Raw genomic sequence first — 19,188 nt, forward strand, 5'->3', positions numbered from 1 at the left:
AAATTCATGTGCAATTCATGTGCAATTACTGTGAAATTCATGTGCAATCTATGTGCTGTCGTGACACATATTCATGTGCAATTACTGTCGGGATCACATGCAATGGTATTTATTTATTTATTTGTCTATGGGAGTTTTTATTTATTTATTTATAGGAGATCTTCTACTGAAAGTGTTTTTCAGACTTCCTATAAGTGATCTGTTCTTCTGTATCTACCTCTGGATCTACCTGCGTTGCACCAATGAAATTTCCCCATGTGGGACAATAAAGGAATATCTTATCTTATCTTATCTTATTGTTGCAAAGTATGCTTTTACTACTTTACTACCTGGGGGAAAATACAAAATTTACAAATTTACAAGAATAATGTCTGGTACCCAAGCTTTAACCATCGTTATTACTTGCCTAACCTTTACTTAAACCTTAACCTGTTACATTTAAATAGTGTCGTTGTCCTAATATTAAAGGTTTTACAACTTTTGGCATTGTAATCAGTTTCAACCCAGGACTTTTAACATTGCCATATTTTCAAGGAGATTAAAAACAAAGCTTTCCTGGTTTCTAAAAATAAAATAAAAAGAACATGCATAGACATTAACTATACAACTAGTGTCCTGGTAGAGATGAGTGAGCGCGCAGCGGTACCTCGAGCTCACGGAGGGCGTTGTCACACTCCTTCTGACCTGCTGCCTGCTGCGTACACAGTGTGATCAGCTGATTTATGCTCTCTGTCACCGCCCTGCAACACAACAACACAGTTTTTCACATGTGAACGACCTCACCTCCACTAAACAATATTGTGGAAAAAGATCTTACAGTGGAAGGTGAAGATTGATATAAATACAGTAGATATATAGTGAGGTACTAGTTTATATTGAGGTGGGATTTGTCTGACCTTGCTGCCACTGCGAGAAGATTCTTAGCGTTGGCTGCCCCTGGATCCACAGACAGAGATTTGGCGGCCAACAGAAGCTTACTGGATGCCATCGAGATGTTTTTCAGATTTCCAATGACTTGAATCTGGTCGTCTTTGCTCTGAATTAGACAAAAAATGTATTTTCCTGTGTGGCAGCCAGTGTGCAAGACAAATTTCTTTCGGGGGAAAATAAAGCAATATTGAATCTTGAATCTTGTACTCGGTTCTTTCAGACTAATAAAGAAAAAATATGCGGTTATTGGTTGAGATCTAAGAAGAATTTAAAAGTGATTTGATTGCTACATAGACACCCTCCAGATTTCCAGTTATTTTAACTTGCTTTGTAGAGCACATTTAACACAAAACAGCAACTCAATGGGCTTTACAGTGGAACAATACAGAAATTCAAAGTCAAAGCATCTACATTTGTATAGCTGTTCATATTTAGGATAAAACATATTTACTACTACGTGCTCTAAACATTTATGGGTGGGGCATGATCATATACCTGCGTGTGGCCTGCCATCTCAATGCCAGCATCCAGGAATTCATCAAAGTCAGTACTAAACTTGCCCGAAGCGGCGGCTAGCTGGCCACTGGTGCCTCTGGAGGAGTGGACCACCTCCCCTGCCGAGTGGTTAAGTTCAGCTGCAGAGCTGTTGAGATCGCTCTGAGCCACCTGGAATGCCTTAATGCAGAGCGGGAGCTACACAGCAGACACCACTGTTAGAATATCTGTACATACATGTTTAAAAACAACAGTCTTTTAGTCAAGTCACACCATGTCCACCAGCAGCTTCTTACTGGCCTCTCCGATGCTCCTCAAGGCCATATCGACGTCCTTCTGTCCCGGCAGGCAGTTCACACAGTTGTTGAGGGAGTGGGACACTGCTTTGGCCACCTGAAATGTAGCACAGGTCTTGTTCATCAGCCATCACAACAATATTTCTCACATTGATTTGACCTAAATAAGCTGAACGGGGAAAGAGCAAACATAAATGGGGGAAACAATCACTTAAAATTGCAATTTGATTGGACGCAATTAGCAAATAGAACTGTAATTATTTCCCGTACAACCAACAAGATGCCCTGTATTATTCCTTATAAAACATGCTAACCCTGTAGTTTAGATCGCTACAAACATGCTCTGAAATTCATAGGATTCGTGCATTAGTTTGGCAGTTCAGATTTCAGTCTTCCCTCAGATGTTAATGCTCATGGAAGGGTTAAAAATTAGCATTTTGCACAGAATTCAACATATAATATATATTTTTTATATATGAAGATATGTTTGTTATCTTAAGTTCGAGAGCAGGACCGCGCCCCCCTCCTGCGGCTACACTATTTAAGCATCCAGATCAAATACACCTGTGTTCATTACGTCATGAACCTCCCTCCCACTCTTTTTAATTCTTCTATTCTTCTAATTTATCTCCTTGATGGGGGTATCGAGGCCCGGGAGCCTACAGCCCTCATCGCCAGAAGCCCCAAAACGGCATCCATTTCTGTACATTTGTGTGGTTCATGTTTCTCGCATGCCAATAAACATTTTGCATCATAACTGGGGTCGTGGTCCTTGCTAGTGAAATAATATTAGTCAGAAAAATGGCCTAAATCATTCAGCCCTAGTACAGAGGGTGCTGGAGTGTGCAGTACTTGTGCTAGTCTCTGTTGACTCTCTGCATCTCCTGGATGCACCAGAGCCTGATGGGCCTCATGGATGAGCATGGCAGAGCCCTCCATCACACACTGGGCTGAGTCCAACATGGCAGCAGCCGCCTGGGGCTCCGGGGTGCTGGCTGCCACCCCCCGAGCAGCCTGGGCCAGGATCCTAAGGGCCTGTGCAGTTTCTCTGGCAGCCACTCCTATAAAAAAGCATTTACTGTAGTTTATATTAATATGAAAGTGTAATTATTTCATCACATCAATGTAAAACAAAATGTTTTTTAATCATAAACATAGTTTAAACAGATAAAATATTCCGCAGGTGAAACATGTTAGACCTGTGTAGTGTTCGTTGCCCTGAGCGGCGCACGTCAGCAGCTGTGCCATAGAAGATCCCACAGTCTTAGAAGTGCTGCCCAAATCCTGAGCACATTTCTCCAGCTTTAAAACACCAGAAGACAAACACAGTCAGTGATCAGCATTTAACGATAATTATGACACATTAGACATGATTGTATAGATGATTCTGGAAATATTGTGAAATGTATGTTTATGTTTGGATATTTGCCACAGACCGTTTCTCCTGGAAGAGGTTTAAGCTGGGCTTCAATGACAGACATTTTGGCATCCTGGAGTTCACTCTTCAGCGTCTGCACAGTTTTCAGAGCCGAGTCGATTTCCAGAGGGCCACAGGCTTCGTAGGCCTATTGACAAAACACAATATTTTACAATATTTCACTCATACAATAAGATGCAAGAACTGTTCACTTTACAGGACTCAACAAAGAAAAAGTGTAAGTACAGTTAAAATGTATATTTCTTTCACTGCCACCCCAGGGATGGACACTACCTTATGAGTGGCCGTCCTGAGCTCGGCCAGGCACGTTGCCAGGTTCTTGGCACACTGTCCCAGTTGCATCGCAGCCGCTTGATCAGCTACTGTGGGAACAGCTGATTTTGCAGAGACCACCATTCTGCTCGCGGGCTATGAGAAATGACAAAGGAATTAACTGGTAGTTCTTGACTTAATGTTTGTCTTGGCGGTTGACTGTGCTGTGCATCACCTGTAAGAAGGTCTGGCTGGCCATGATCAGCGCGAGCTGGGCCCCGAGCTCCTCTGGCTGGGAATGGCTGCTCCTCATTCCCTGGACCAACTGAGGGATGCCGTCTGCCACTACCTTCAGTCGTGGACAAGAAGTTCAACACCACATCAGTATAAAACAAATTTATTGATATTGATTTATTGAATTGCCCTGCGACAAGTTGGCCACTGTCCAGGGTGTACCCCGCCTTAGGCCCGAAGTCACTGGGATAGGCTCCAGTCACCCGCGACCCCGAAAGGGAATAAGCGGTAGAAAATGGTTGGATGGATTTATTGAATTGAAATATTACAAAGAGCGAATCTCTATGACAATACTTCTGAAAGGCTAACACATGTTCATGACCAGCCCCCGATGTCCCCTGCGTGTGCACAAGCGTACCTTACAGCTGTGCACAAGCTGTTGGTGCAGGGCAGTGTTTTTGTTGGACAGGGCAGCATTCTGGGCAGCGGCGATGGTCTGAGTGGCTACGGCTGCTGCCTGCTTTGCTGCAACCTGTTCAAATGAAACAAATGTAAAGTTTGCTTTAAACCAACATCAAACAACTTTTTACATAAATTCTATCAATCAAACAATCTTCAGCATAAATCAATCAATATTCATAAAGCGCTTTTCTTGCATAAACTGTAACACAAAGTGCTTCCCTGTGCATTCCAAACAATCCCACATGCCCATAGTCCACCCACAACCACCTGACGTACGCAACCAAACAACAAACCCACACACACACCCACACCCACACATACACACCAAACAACCCACACACATACACATAATTATACATCAAAACTCAATAAGGCTGAGTACAGATTACAAGGCCCTGGATCAAATACACATGCATTACTTTGACTGGATAAATGATGAGCAACAGTATGTGACCTTCAGACCGACTCACCTCCAGCCTGTTGACTAGTTTCTTCTTAATGGCATTCTGAGCTGCAGCGTTGGTGGCCACACGCAGCCCCTCTGCAGCCTCGCGGAGCCTCTGCTGCTGCTCTTCATTCTCTGGATAAGCAGCCGCTCCCTGAGGGAACAATGAAAGTGATGCGAGGAAACAATGTGTTACAGGTTGTGAGCAGCGGAGATGGATATTCAACTGAGCCAGAGGCTTCTGTAGAGCTGCTACTGTCTGCTCTGATGTCAACCCAGACCAGAGATGATACAAGCAGTAGATTTGAACAGGAGCAAAGTCTAAGCAAGGGATGAAACCTATGTTTGCAATACGATCCATTGTAATTTTCTCTTTAAATCATTGAACCCCAACATAATATAATGGAGGGGATCAATATCTCAGTTCTAAAACCTTTTTTTTTTATCACCGCTATAGATACTTTACCTTAGCCGCCTCGACCATCCGAGCTGTAGCATCCGCCAAGAGTTTGGCTGCAGCCAGAAGTTTTTTGGAGTTGTCGACGTCCACCTCAGCTTCTGCGTCAGATCTCATGGCATTCACCAGGTCAGACGTGGCTTGTGCCAGAACTCTGGCCTGTCGTACCATTTCTCCTGTAAAAACACCCATCTTTAAAAATAAAACACACAGACATCCACCACAAGCCAGTAAGAAGATGAAGATTATGGTAAGAGGGGTCCTTGGCCTTTGTAATCTTAAAGCAACTTGAGCTAGATTTGAGTATGGGCCAATAGCAAGCCCTCCTGGGGTCTGGGGTCTGAATCCCAGTCCAGATGGGGCCATTTTGTGAGGAGGTTGCGTGCCTGTCACTGTTGGTTCCCTCCGGGTGCTTTGGTTTTTGAAGCTAATACAGCTTTTGCAAGAGATTCTAAATTTAATTAAAAAAATCCTGATAGACTCTTTCACAAGACAGGTCAGGATCCATTTGGAAATGTATCATTAGTTTAAAGTAATGGGACTTCACTTCAATGGGTCAGTCACTTCCCTGGGCAGTACAGAACATACTTTCAATAATTTTGTGATTGAAATTACTATAGCTGAAAGAAGAAACAGACACAGGAAGGAATACCCACAGTAGATGCAAACTGTTATGTCACAATTCCCTGGTCATGTGTTTTCATTTAGCTTTGGGAGGGACCCTCTCTCTATCTCTGATTTAAACCAGACAGTCCCCTTCAGGGTTGGCGGTGTGACAACAAACAGTCATGAGTGGATTTACAACCAGGTCCACAAAACCTAACAACCAAACGAAGCCTGTCTCCCAGTGCATAAAACACAGTTGAAAATGTGGTTTGGCCCTTTCTCCCCAGCCAATCACAATCATTAATCTAGTAGGGTGGGGCTTAATGTGATCTTTTTTTAATGATTTCAAAACAAGGTTAAAAGCATCCTAAAGTTGTCGGTTTCCCATCATCCATCATGTGTATTGTCTCGTGAGAGTATGTTTAAATATCAAAGGACTTACATTCCCTAAACCATGTTAACGTTTGGGATCTTAAAAGTCACACTGTGTAACTATTTTCCTGCTATATTCCAATTAGATTTTTGATTAGATTCTTGTCTAAACCCTGTGAGTTCCAATGAATGGGACTGATGAAGAAAAATGGCAGTTTAATGAGACATCTTAGTGGTAGGCGGGACAGAGACAAACAACAGACAAAAGAGGTGAAATATCATTGCTCTCAATGAAAAACAGGGATATTTGGGAAGATTCCTGGTTGCAGACTAACTATTTATTTGAGTTGTTTGTTGTGCTATTTGATATTTGATATTGATATTTGATTTAATTTCCCTGGCATGTAGTGTTTAAAGAAAAAAGATTAAATGCAGTATCATAATTTAAAAATAAAGAAAAATTAAAATCATAACCCGCATTGGACTCGACTTCTACAAAAAGACCGCAGGAGTGTCTGTCTGTGCCTACAATGGTCTTTACTGCCAGTTTGATGCCAACAAAATCTTATATTTAAAACTACAGTTGATGAATCGATCCAGCATTTGACTCACCAGCATCACCCATGGAAGTGAAGATGTTCTCGGTCACATTCATGATGGTGTCGGTGGCGTGGTCGTAGCGCCCGATTGGCTCTCCGCAGCTGGCGTAGTGGCGCACGTGCTGGAGGAGGTCACTGAGTGCTTGGCTCACCACTGCGGCCGCACCTCCCACCTGTTTGAGCAGCTCAGAGTCATCGCTGGCCGAACGGCACCATTTGACGCAAGTCTCCACGGATCGCTCCACCAGCTTGCCCGCCTCCACCAGCTGCTCCTGGCACACCGGGGAGCTGATGGTCGGGCTCACCACCTGCACACGGAGAAAGCAAGGCTAGTACAAAAAAGACAACACTGCACAAGGCTTGATGAAGAATTTGTTTTTCACTTTTTTATTCTACAACTACATACAATTTGCTTAAACACAGTAGCTGGACACATTTACTTAGTAAGACAAGAGAACCTCCAGTGTTTTAACGCAGCAGGTGCAGCAAAAATATAGGCCTATAAAACTATTAACTATGACTATGGTTGTGCACAGTGTACCATATGGACACAATAAATTCACGGGTAAAGTGACTTCAGTTAAGTTAGATTATTCACATTATATCACGGCACTTTATTGCACATCATCTTTTCAAGTCTAGATTTACAGATTTACATAATACGTGTTTAACCCAGGGAAATAAATAGTAAGTAAATGGTCAAATCTTTTCTACCCTCAGGCACCTCAAGGCTTTACATCAAGGAGATGTAGAGGACACAATAACAGTTTTAATCAGTGGGAGCTGGAATTTTACCTCCAAACTGAGGCCCAGGAGATGTGAACACTCTACCATCAATGTTTTTATGCCGAGAGCAGTATTCCAACCAATCAATCCTTTGGATTGAGCACTCCACCAACTGAGCTGGTCAATATTGAGTGCACCAAATCAAAAAGGCCAATAAATTATTCTGGAAACTTTACAGGAGAGGAAACTACTCACATCAAACTTTAAATAAAATTGGCTTTTGTGAATTTGTCCTGGAAGCTCAAAGATGAACTCTATCTTACATATTGATGACTTGTGTATAGTGTGTATTTGTCACTTGTGGTCTTTACATTCCCAAGTATAATACAATACCACATGGTCCCTTTTTGCACAGGAATGCAATATTTTAATTAGTTTACACAATGTTTTTTTACTAAGAACTCACCATAAGCTTTACTTAATTTTCACTGAAATTACATTTTAGTTTTTTTCTTGGAAAGGTCAACCTCACAGCTGCTCTTTAATTAAACGGGCTGACGCCAAGCTGATTTAAGACTCGAGTGTTCACGTTGGGTCTGGCTAACGTTGGCTCATCTCAGCGCACAAATCACCTTCGTGCAGGCCACCAGCTGTGACGTGGACAGGGCACACTGAGTGGCTGCAGTGATCACGTGGTTCTGCAGCACAGTGTCCTCTGCCACCTGAGCCACATTCTTAGCCTTCAGCACCAACATGGCCGCAGCATTAGCCACCGCCTTGGCCAGATTCATCAGAGTGTCCTGAAACATATAGATCAGCATCCGTCACACCTCTGCACAGCTGCACACATCTGACACAAGTGAATATTTATGGAGTCCAATAATGCACATTATTATTATTTAATGTTGGTTTTATCATATGTAGATTAATTTACTAATGTATTCAAACAAAGTCAAATCCCCTGCTTTTTCATATGTATTTATTCCAACCTATTTATCAAGAACTACATCAGCCAAAGCAACAGAGAGTAAAGGATGTGGAATTAAGTAAAAAATACTTCCTGCAATGCTATATAGTTGATGAGCTGTGCTGTGGAAGCAATGTGAGCACTGAAATTAGTTTATTGACAGTGATGGAACTTAAAAAAGCTTCATGCATTGCCACTATATGACATTTGAGAAGTGGTCATGATAAATAGATTAAACCATCATGTACAAATGAAAGAAAGCGGTCCAGTTATGTTGAAATAGTAAAACCTAAGGACTTTTCATGTTTACTCACTCATTTCAACCAACAGAGATGGTTTGAAAACCAATCAATGAAACAGCCATTGTTTAATAAAAAGACAAGTAGATTTACCAACATTCACAGGAAACAAGCCAATGGATAACTGTCTCATCCCATTTATCCCCTCCTTATTGGTAAGGGAAAGACAAAAAAAGGACGGGCTGTAAATGTGCCCAGGATGGACTCACATCTGGGGCTGGGTACAGTTTAAAGGCACGATACAGTACCAAAAAGACCAATGAGTTATAGTACAACTGGACCGGTACAGAAAAAATAGGTAAGGTAGGTTACTGCTACCAATTTATTTTCCCCTCGTACTGATGTTTAATACATAAAATGGTAGTGAATTATGTATTGTTCATACACCAGTACCAAAAAACATGGTATAGTTGAAGTGGGAAGTACTCGCATCCATTTGCAGATCTATTTCAATCTCAATTGAACAGCAATGGCATGATGTAAAAAGTGTTGCCTTGGGGTAGTCATCCGCATGCACGAGTACAGAATTAGCTCAAGGTCATGAGAAAAAATCATGTCAGTAGAACGTAGAGCACAGTTCTACTCCAGGGATTAACACTTGAGAGGTGCAAGGTGATGTGAAGGTTACGAGAACCGAATGAGAAGCCATAAGATATAGTTTTTATGGTGGAATGTTTGTTCTTAAAAGCAGTGGAGGATGAAAGCACAGATAAAAGGGGGAGAGTAAGAATCACCTGGAACTTGTCGTCGGTCTCACCCTCCCCCATGTGTCGGAGCAGGTCCCCACTGGCCTGACCAATGCTTCCTGCTGCTGTCAGTACGTTCTGCCTGGGCTGAAAACACACAACTCAACATCAGCAGCGCAAACACAGCAACCAAACATGGCTCAAAGAGGAAACTGATGTATTTTATTATATTCAGGGGCAAACGAAACCACAGAGAAAAATAACAATACATTTAGTAGTAATTTAGTATATAGCCAGGAGTATCTCTACATTCTGGTATTTATGAGAGCCTTTTAAAATATTTTTTCTTTGAATGGATATTGTGCAATTCAAGTCAGTTCTGTGCTAACTAAAATAATACTCCAAACCGTTCATTTAGTTATTTATTTTTGCTGTGTGCATTACTACAGAGTGTATCAGAAGAATTAAGTAAAATGTCTCACCTGTGCGGCTGCGGGCTCCACAGAGCGGAGAAGGTCAGACACAGCGCCGGACAGCATCCGCGCCGCAGCCATCAGCTTGTGGCCACTGCCCAGCGGCTCGTCCAGCAGAGCGGCCAGCAAACGCACCCCTCTGGACATCTCACTCAGGTTAGAGGAGATGGTGGTGATCGCGCAGCCCACCGCCGTGTAGTCTGTGTCCGAGGGCTCACCTGGACAGGACAAGTATTTGGTAACTCTTTTCTCAAGAGTAACGATGGAAAGAGTTGTTTGTGTGTTTTTGTGCAGCGCTGGTACCTGCAGTGAGGTTGACCATAGACGCTGTCCCAGCCGTGATGGCGTCGACCTGGGAGTGGATCTCATGTTTGGACTCATCCACTTTGTTCTGGACCCAAACCCTGGAGGCCTGTAGAAGAAAGAGAGAAGAGCTTCATCATGAGCCTGCTGCTTACAATACTGTACTGGTACCACTGCTACTACTGCTACTACTACTACTACTACTACTGCTGCTGCTGCTGTACTACTAATTTACAACTATACTACTTGCACACTACCATTGCTATAAGTAAAATGCTTTCTTTGTCATACATACATGTACAGTACAATTGTGTGGATTTGTAGATGGAGTAGTACTTTGTCCTCCTGAGTTGCCTATGGACCAAAGTAACTCCAGCTTACAATTCAACATCTAGTTAAAGATAATGTGTAGATATTGAGACATATTGATTGTAATTGTCATTGGGTGATGAGGCAGAGTGCGCTGACCAGGTCGTGTCCCAGTGGAGGCAGGGGGTCCATGTGTCCCAGATCTCCCTGAGCCTGCTGCACGGCCCGTAGACTGCTGCCTATGGTCCCCATCAGGGCCTGCTGGGCCTGGCTCTGATAACACAAACAAACACACAGCAAGGGGTGAAATACTGATCTCCCAGTCAGTCATCACTATCAAAGCGACACAAAGGCACTTAATTATGAAGGGGAAAAAGCAGTGACCCTGCAGCTACGTCAATGACATAATCACAATGGAACTCTAGGGGCCCCAACGTGTATAATCTGTTTCAGGTGGTGAGTCTGGGGGTCCTTTTTGGGCTCTTTGACTATTCTAGCTCAAATACTCATATTATGCTTTCTACCAAAGCTGGCAAAGAGACATCCCAAATAATTTTGGTACTGTAACCAGATTTGCAACAACACATAAAAAAAAGGCAAGTAGCTAATTTAAGAAAACTACCGTATTTTCCAGACTATAAGTTGCTTCAGCCAAAAAATGCATAATACAGAAGAAAAATACATATAAGTTGCAATGGAGTATGAAAGGCAGTTGCAAGTTTAAAAATAACAAATAATATCACATATAAGTCGCTCCGGAGTATAAGTATATAAGTATAAATATAAGTATAAGTCGCACCCCGGCCAGAACTATGAAAAAAGGTGCGTCTTATTGTCCGGAAAATACGGTAAATGGATGTGATAGTGAATCGTCCTGTCCTTACCAGCGGGGGCATGTGCGCACGATGCAGTTGACCTGTGCTGAGCTGCTGCTGAGCTGAGGGCATAGAGCCCATGCTGTAGGTGTCAGACCCCCCCATGGAGCCTGAACTGATGATCCCAGGGAGCGCCACTGAGCCGTGCTCCACTCGACCTACGCGGTTAAACTGCTGCTGCAAGATGGTTGACCTGAAAGACACAGGCACACAGACAAGCCTAAGTCATAAGGGCCTTTGAGTACACTGCAAGCTAGTAAGATCATTTAGGGACATTTTTCGGTAATCTATAAATAGGGCAAAAGATATCGTCTGCTCAATATAAAAAAGACAAGCAATGTATCGTTGCGTTGAAATTGAAGTCTTTTTCACACGCTGCTGGTGTGCTATTTCTGTAACGGAAAGAAGAGTCTAGTGTCGGACAAGAGTGTTGAAGCTCTGCCAATAATGCCCGCTACTCAACAGCAGTTCTGTGTGACTCCAGACAACTGTGCTGACAGGCCAAAAGGTGTGATGTCTGTCAGCTCGCGGGGACTAAAAAGCGTCTCACTTTTTGGGAGAAACCGACTCTTCGAGCATGGTGGCCTCCTCGTCTCCCTCCAGGCCGAAGCGATCCTTGCTCTGCTTCTGTGGACGATCGGACAAATATAATTCTTACTATGACAGTGGGTGATGTCTGTGTGCGCTTTTTAATCATGACCATTAAAGGTGCGCTGTGCTTTTCTGGTGGATGGTACGCCACATTCTTGTCTCTATTGATGTGTTATTGCTTTGCCTGGTTGTTCCACAAGGCATTAAACAGGTGACACAATAAAGTCAAGTTACAGGCAAGATTGAGTTTTTATCAAGGTATTTTTGAGGAATAAAACACCAGTAAATGAATAAATAGATAGAGAAAGAAAGGTTTAATGCTATTCAAATACATTTTTCAAGTAGGTAGCGGACACTCCACCAGCAAAGTTTCGCAGTGCGCCGTTAAATCATATGTGGAATAACTTGAAAAGCTGGTGCGTGGCTTGTAGAGGGATAGTGCACTTGCCTTTTTCAGGATGATGTCGATGTACCCGGCAATGAGTTGGGATATCTGCTCTCCCTCTGTGGTCTGCACTGAGTAGTAGCTCTCCTGGTATTCCCCAAAATCCTGTTTAGTAACGTAAGATAGAGAGGCGTCACATCCTACACAGGTCTGCAGTTTAATTTTAATGAAAGGATGGCATGTTAGCTGCTTCTGGAAATTATTTTATAACCATTACAGTTCTGTATCATATTTATTCATATTTATCAGAAAATGATTTGATTTTTCCTTATAACACAGGTGCACTGGGGGATCTTTGCATTGATAAGGGGGCTGCAGCGTCGTAGAGTTTAGGAATGACTGCTTTAGTGAATATATGTCTGGATAAAGGATTAAAACTAAATCAAAACTTGAATGGATGCAAATAGAAGACGCAAAGTAACATAATTTCCTCCAAAAACAACAACCGTGTCTTATTCTAACTCTGTGGTTTAGATCTTTTTTTAGAATATTTTGTTGTTTTTTTTAGTTCATGGGCCATTTTGTGCAGACCTAGTTGGGAGTGACCAGTTTTCTTAAAGGTGGGTTTAAGATATACATTGACAAAACATTTTTCACTATGACAAATGCAAGGACTTCACCCCCGTATCACAGCAGATTCAAACTGGTTGCACTGTCTTGGCATTTGTGGTAAGGCTGCACAATTAATCAAAATCTAATCAAAATCGCAATGTTGATGGATGCAGCAAATTGCAAAGGCTGCAGTTTTGTAAGTACCATAATTTCCTCCAGAAACAACAACATATCCTATTTTATTCTGCAAAATACTGCTAGTCCTGTAGTTTAGAGCTGAACAAACATGTTCTGAAACACACAGGATTCTTTTATTACTTTATCAGTTCAAAGGCATATTTCAGTCTTTTGTCAATTCTCCTGAACATAATATTTTTATTATTCATGTGATTTTAAACAGAATCCTAATAATAAAAAAATGCAGATCTAATCACAATTGCAATTACTGGTAGATATTTCTTCCCAAATCGTGCAGCTCTAATTTGTGGGATGACAAAAATACAAAAGGAAGTATTTGTAAAATAGTTAGAGACATGTTACCAGTGTGAAGCTTTTGGGGGAAGCCGCCCATCTCTTGACGGTGGTCAGGGGCCAGTCCTGGACCATCTCCTTGGTCTTCTCGTCCACTCTCAACACAGACTCCTTGGTGATCCCCAGCAGTCTTGGCACAAGCTTGTTTTTACCTTTCATCTTTTCCTATTACCACATGGCATACAGTGTAAGACACTGCTAATGTACAATGACTGAAGTAGAGCTAAATGTCCTCAATGACATAAATCTGATGTATTAGCCCTGCTTCTTCATTACCCACAGCAGGTATTCTTAGATTACATATATTGACAATACTAAATGCAATCCTGACTCCTAAGAATCTATTCTAGGTCTTGTACCATTTGCCTTGCATTAATACATTAACCCACTCATTAGGCAGGCTTATTATCTTTAGAAAAAAAGGTGCTTTACTTTATTTTATTGGAAAAATATAAGACCCAGAATCACAATAACGTTACAAAACTGCCGGAGGCCTCAAAGCACCATATTATTTCTACATTATTTTCTTGCCACACAACAACCGTTCATATACATATGGATAAACATTAAAGATTGCATAAAAACTTGCTTCAAAATTGAACAAAACATAAGCCAACCTCAATTCAAGACCTTCCTTTACAACAAAAATACATTTTTTATTTTTTTTATTTTTTTTAATTACCATCAATATTATTTTTGCCAATGCCTTTAATATAATCATTGCGTTATCTCTATCACACTCTCCACTGCTCCAACTCCTATAAAATCATATTCCATTCAGCCATTCAACTGTATCTAGTGAAAAACTGTATTAATTGTGATATCTGATGAAATAAAGAGCTTATAGTATATAGTGTCTTTTATTATGATTACCCATTATTCTTTTTATCTATTTGTGCTATTGTTTTGTCTGTCTCTTTTCTTTGTTGTATTCGTCCCAAGTTATTGCCGAAGCATCTTCCTAATTTCTGAATTGTGTTCACTGACAATGGCAATACAGCCTTTTCTGATTCTGATGAAGTCATTTCACATGTACTTGACGCTATATCTTAATAAAGAAAAACAAAACAGAATGTGCTTTACTTAATGTTGAATCCTATCTATATATCACAATAGTAGTTTGAGTGTAAAATATTAGATCATGAAATATAATCTAAAACTGACATAAAACAACTAAACCAAGTGTGATAAAATGTGAATATATGATTATATTTCTGTGATGTATTTTATCTGCATAATAGTGATATTTTATCTGCATCATTAGTCTAAGAGAAGAACGGGTGTGTGACAAACTGCATTTGTGAAGGGGTCATAAAGATGGGCCAAAGAATGTTGCCCCAGGGGGGGAGTTGCACCCCCCCTTGCAGGCTTTATCTCTACGGAAAAAGACTGCCCGTGAGTGTGGCTTCCACGGGCAGAGGCCCTGTGGGTGCGGAGGATGTACTGGTTGTGAAGAGGAAAGATTTCTTCCTCTTTATAGTGGAAGTGATTAACTGTACTGGGCAAACCAAGAAGAGATCCGAAAAGACTAAGATCATCGCTAAGGCTGCAGGGAAGTACTTTGGAGCTGGGGGCCCCGAGTGGACGGAGATAGAGGATGCGCTGCGGGAGGGCGCCCTGCCCCATTCTGGCAGTGGGAGTGGGGGGGCTCCCGATGCGCCGTCAGGTTCCGGGGGCTCATAATGGCGGTGGTTGTCTTGCAATGGAATGCGCGTAGTCTTCGTGCTAATGGCCAGGAATTTAAGCATTTTGTCTCTACCTTGTTGAACAAGCCTCACGTTATGTGCGTGCAGGAGACTTGGTTACGACCTAGGTGGGGTTTTGGGATACAAGGGTATGTGTGTGTTAGGAATGATAGGGAGCAGGGTAGAGGCGGAGGTGTGGCTGTGTTTGTCCGAGATGACCTAAATTACGTTGTTGTCAGTGTGAGTAAAGCGCCGGAGGCCCTGGCGGTGAGGGTCTGGCTGGGTGGTGAAGCTGTTACTGTGGTTAACCTTTATAATCCGTGTGGTGAGTTAACGCTAGAGTCCTTACATAGTATCGGTAAGGATGTTCGGGGAAAGGCCGTGTGGTGTGGGGATTTTAATGCGCATAGCGCTTTGTGGGGCGGTAGTGGTACCGATAGGTATGGGCAGGTGGTAGAGGGTTTTATCAATCAAAGGGAGTTGGTTTGTCTGAATGATGGGGGTGGGACCCGCTATGATATGGGGACCGGTGCGGAAAGTGCAATAGATCTTACACTTGTGTCCAAGGAGTTAGCTGGTGTTTGTAGTTGGGAGGTTCTTGGTAATCTTTCTTTTGGTAGCGATCACTATCTAGTCCGCACCGTGATTGGCTTTGGGAGCTGTGTGGTCAGGGGGACGAGGATCCAGAGGTGGCAGTTGGCAAGGGCGAACTGGGGGGCTTTCCTGAGGAAAGCTGATGATGGTTCTAGGGTTCTGCAGGAAGGAGGATTGACTCAGGTGGATGATCTCAATAGTGCAATTGTCTCGCTCATCACGCAGTCAGCGGTAGGCACGATTCCTAAGAGTGGTGGTAGTGGACATAGGAAGCGGGTGCCGTGGTGGACTGAAGCATGTGGTCATGCTGTTAGGGCGAGAAATGCGGCGTTTCGCCGGCTAAGGGTTGCCCACACTGAGGGTGCCCTCATTGACTACAAGAGGGCCCGCGCTGTTGTGCGGAAAACTGTGAGAACGGCCAAGAGTGCCTATTGGAGGCGGTATTGTTCCAAAATTGGGAGAGAAACGCGTCTCGGGGATGTTTGGGGGATGATTAAGCGGATGCATGGGGTTGAGCGCCGTCGTGGGACCCCGGTCCTAATACTGAATGGTGTTGAAGCAGTCAGCGACGTTGACAAAGCTGAACTGTTGGCCAGCACCTTTGTGTCGGTGCACAGCTCTGACAATCTCTCACCTGCGGAAAGGCACTACAGGGAGAGTACTTTGGCCCAGAATTCTGAGCTGATTGGGCACCAGCCTTCGACTCAAGATGACCTTGACCTTCCGTTTAGTTTGTTTGAGCTGAGGAGAGCACTTTCTAAGGCGAAACAGACAGCCCCGGGTAAAGATGAGGTGTGCTATGACATGCTCTCTCATTTGACTGATGACACGCTTGGGCTAGTCCTGGGTCTTTTCAACCGTGTTTGGGATTCAGGTTGTGTTCCATCTGCGTGGAAACAGTCTACGGTGGTGCCGGTTCTGAAGCCGGGTAGGCCAGCGTCTGACCCTTCAAGTTATAGGCCGATTGCCTTGACGTCGCAGCTCGGGAAAACGATGGAGCGCATGGTTACCGAGCGGTTGGATTACTTCTTGGAGAGTCAGGGTTTGCTTCCCGCGCACCAGAGTGGTTTCCGTAGGGGCAGGAACACCATGGATTCCGTGTTGTGTTTGGAATCTGATATCCAGCTGGCCAGGGCTCAGAAAGAAAAGGTTATTGCGGTGCTCTTTGATGTGGAGAAGGCGTACGATATGGTTTGGAAGGATGGGCTCCTCATTAAGCTGCGGAAGTGTGGTGTGAAGGGTAAACTGTTTAACTGGGTCCAGAGCTTTCTGTCTGGCCGGCGTATCCAAACCAGAGTGGGCGCTGCTTACTCTGGGGTCTATGGGGTGGAGAATGGGATCCCGCAGGGGAGTGTGTGTAGCCCTATCTTGTTCAATGTTATGATTAAGGACATCTTTGACGACGTGGATGGGTCTGTTGGGAGGAGCCTTTATGCTGACGATGGCGCTCTATGGGTGAGAGGGAGGAATCTCCGGTTTTACGAGGCGAAACTGCAAAGGGCAATACAGCAGGTGGAGCAGTGGACCCTGAAGTGGGGGTTTAAACTGTCCGTACGGAAGTCTCAAGTGATCTGTTTCTTCAATGGGCATAGGGACGTCTCCCTTCGACTGCATGGGCAGGTGCTCGAACAGGTCAGGGAGGTGAGGTTCTTGGGGGTCACCTTTGACGAGAGGCTTAGTTGGCGTCGGCACATTGATGAGGTCAGTGGTAAATGCAAAAGGGTGAATAACTTGCTTCGTTGTCTATCCGGCCAGGACTGGGGGGCCAGCAGAAGGTCGCTCCTGGGTATTTATCGGGCCGTCATGAGGGCGGCTATTGATTATGGCTGTATAGCCTACATGTCTGCGGCTGAGACTAACTTAAAGAAGCTTGATGTGGAGCAAGCCCAGGCCTTGCGCATCTGCTGTAGGGCTTTTAGGACCTCCCCTGTCTCGGCGCTGCAGGTTGAGTTGGGGGAATTGCCGTTACGGCTCCGGAGGCTAGAACTTCTGTTGGCTTACTGGGTGAATGTGCAAGGTCATACGAGCTCTCACCCGGTGAGGGACTTTCTCAGGGTTGATGGGGGGCAGAGTGAGGCTGGCGGTATGATTTTCAGCCAGGTAGGAAATGCGAAGGCGCGGCTTGCGGGGGTTGGTGATCTGCATGTGAGCCCGTCGGTGGCTTTGTCTGCTATAGCTCCGTGGAAGTTTGTCCCGGCTCCTGTTGATGTTAGCTTGCATGGCAAGCTTAGAGGAGTCGCTGGGAGGGCACCGCAGTTTGCCGTTCAAGCGCTCATCGATAAGCACTCAGGTGATGTGTTTATTTATACCGACGGGTCTAGGGATCCTGAGAGTGGGCGTACTGGCGCCGCTTATTTTGTGCCTGACCTGGGGCTAGCGGTCAAGAAGAGGTTGACAGATCGCCTTTCTGTTTTCACGTCGGAACTTATAGCGATACGGTTGGCGTTGGAATGGGCGGAATCTGCTTTGCAGTGTTGCGGCATTGTGGTGGCCTCTGACAGCCTTTCTGCATTGCAAAGCATTAAATCTGGGAAATCGGATTGCAGACAGGATGTGTTGAATGGCATCTTCTGTCTGATGCTCTCCCTGTCCAGGAAGGATGTGAGGGTTTCCTTCATTTGGGTCCCTGCGCATGTGGGGGTGGATGGTAACGAAATGGCTGATGCACTGGCTAAACGTTCCCTTCGGCGGCCATCAATTGATGTGGCGGTTGAGTTAAGCAAATCTGAAATCAAGCCTGTTATCAAGAGTCATGTGGTCGGCCTTTGGCAGGAATTTTGGAGCCACTGTGTTACTGGACGGCATCTCTATCACATACAGGGTAGTGTGGGTCCTTGCGGGTCTATGGGCAGGAACGCGTGGGAGGAAAGGGCCTTCGCCCGCATGAGGATTGGCCATACTGGACTCAATTGGTCACTGAGTAGGATAGGCAAACATCCGACCGGTCTGTGTGGTCACTGTCGGGTGCCAGAGACTGTCGAGCATGTGCTGATTTGCTGTGAGGCTTATGATAGGGAAAGGGCCGGGTTGGCCTTGTGGTTTCGGAATAATGGGCGGGAGTTCAATCTGCGGAACGTTCTGGCGATCCAGTCACAGGGTTTGTGTCAGGCTGTGGTTGCTTACTTATGTAGCACAGGGCTGGGTAAACGTTTATAGAGGTGGGGGGTGTTGGAGACTGAGCCGAGGATGAGGAGCAAGAGGATGTTCTAACGCGCTTGGACTTCATGGGCCTAGAAACGCCAAAGTGATGGAAGAAGGACTTCTAAAGGATAAAACGACAAAGACGTCCCATGACCTCATGGGCTTTGTAAAACAACAAAGACGTCCCATGATCTCATGGGCTTTGTACTTCCAAAGCACCGAACGTCAAAGAGGGCGAGGAAGGTGAAGAAGAGTCTCCCTGGAATAAAGCCGGTTGGTCTCTGACACAACAACTATTCTAGTCACAAAAACACATCATGACCTCATGGGCTTTGTAACGCCAAAGCGATGGGAGGAGTACTTTTACGGACTACGACAGAGTCTGAGGACTACGAAACGTCTGAGGAATAAAGTCTGGCGGTAAT

General features: G+C 44.2%; 1 protein-coding gene across 2 annotated transcripts in view; it reads right to left on the minus strand.

The window, feature by feature from the left end:
- The window catches only part of tln2b (talin 2b), a 43,246-nt gene that overhangs the window by 18,603 nt on the left and 5,455 nt on the right, over positions 1-19,188 (minus strand). For both annotated transcript variants that reach the window (XM_072436007.1, XM_072436006.1), the window contains exons 9-30: positions 13,353-13,508; positions 12,264-12,365; positions 11,775-11,851; positions 11,234-11,417; positions 10,509-10,622; positions 10,041-10,149; positions 9,747-9,955; positions 9,313-9,411; positions 7,945-8,112; positions 6,600-6,894; positions 5,019-5,185; positions 4,578-4,706; positions 4,064-4,177; positions 3,647-3,760; positions 3,433-3,567; positions 3,158-3,286; positions 2,921-3,023; positions 2,574-2,782; positions 1,699-1,818; positions 1,426-1,623; positions 897-1,036; positions 647-740 (exon numbers count right to left, since the gene is read on the minus strand). In XM_072436007.1, coding sequence (XP_072292108.1) covers positions 647-740; positions 897-1,036; positions 1,426-1,623; positions 1,699-1,818; positions 2,574-2,782; positions 2,921-3,023; positions 3,158-3,286; positions 3,433-3,567; positions 3,647-3,760; positions 4,064-4,177; positions 4,578-4,706; positions 5,019-5,185; positions 6,600-6,894; positions 7,945-8,112; positions 9,313-9,411; positions 9,747-9,955; positions 10,041-10,149; positions 10,509-10,622; positions 11,234-11,417; positions 11,775-11,851; positions 12,264-12,365; positions 13,353-13,508 — 3,165 coding nt within the window. The remainder of the gene's footprint in view (positions 1-646; positions 741-896; positions 1,037-1,425; positions 1,624-1,698; positions 1,819-2,573; positions 2,783-2,920; positions 3,024-3,157; positions 3,287-3,432; positions 3,568-3,646; positions 3,761-4,063; positions 4,178-4,577; positions 4,707-5,018; positions 5,186-6,599; positions 6,895-7,944; positions 8,113-9,312; positions 9,412-9,746; positions 9,956-10,040; positions 10,150-10,508; positions 10,623-11,233; positions 11,418-11,774; positions 11,852-12,263; positions 12,366-13,352; positions 13,509-19,188) is intronic.

This window comes from Eucyclogobius newberryi, unplaced genomic scaffold (assembly GCF_026437365.1).
Source record: "Eucyclogobius newberryi isolate DKJ021-1_F unplaced genomic scaffold, fEucNew1.0.hap1 SCAF_7, whole genome shotgun sequence".
Taxonomy (NCBI): Eukaryota; Metazoa; Chordata; class Actinopteri; order Gobiiformes; family Gobiidae; genus Eucyclogobius; species Eucyclogobius newberryi.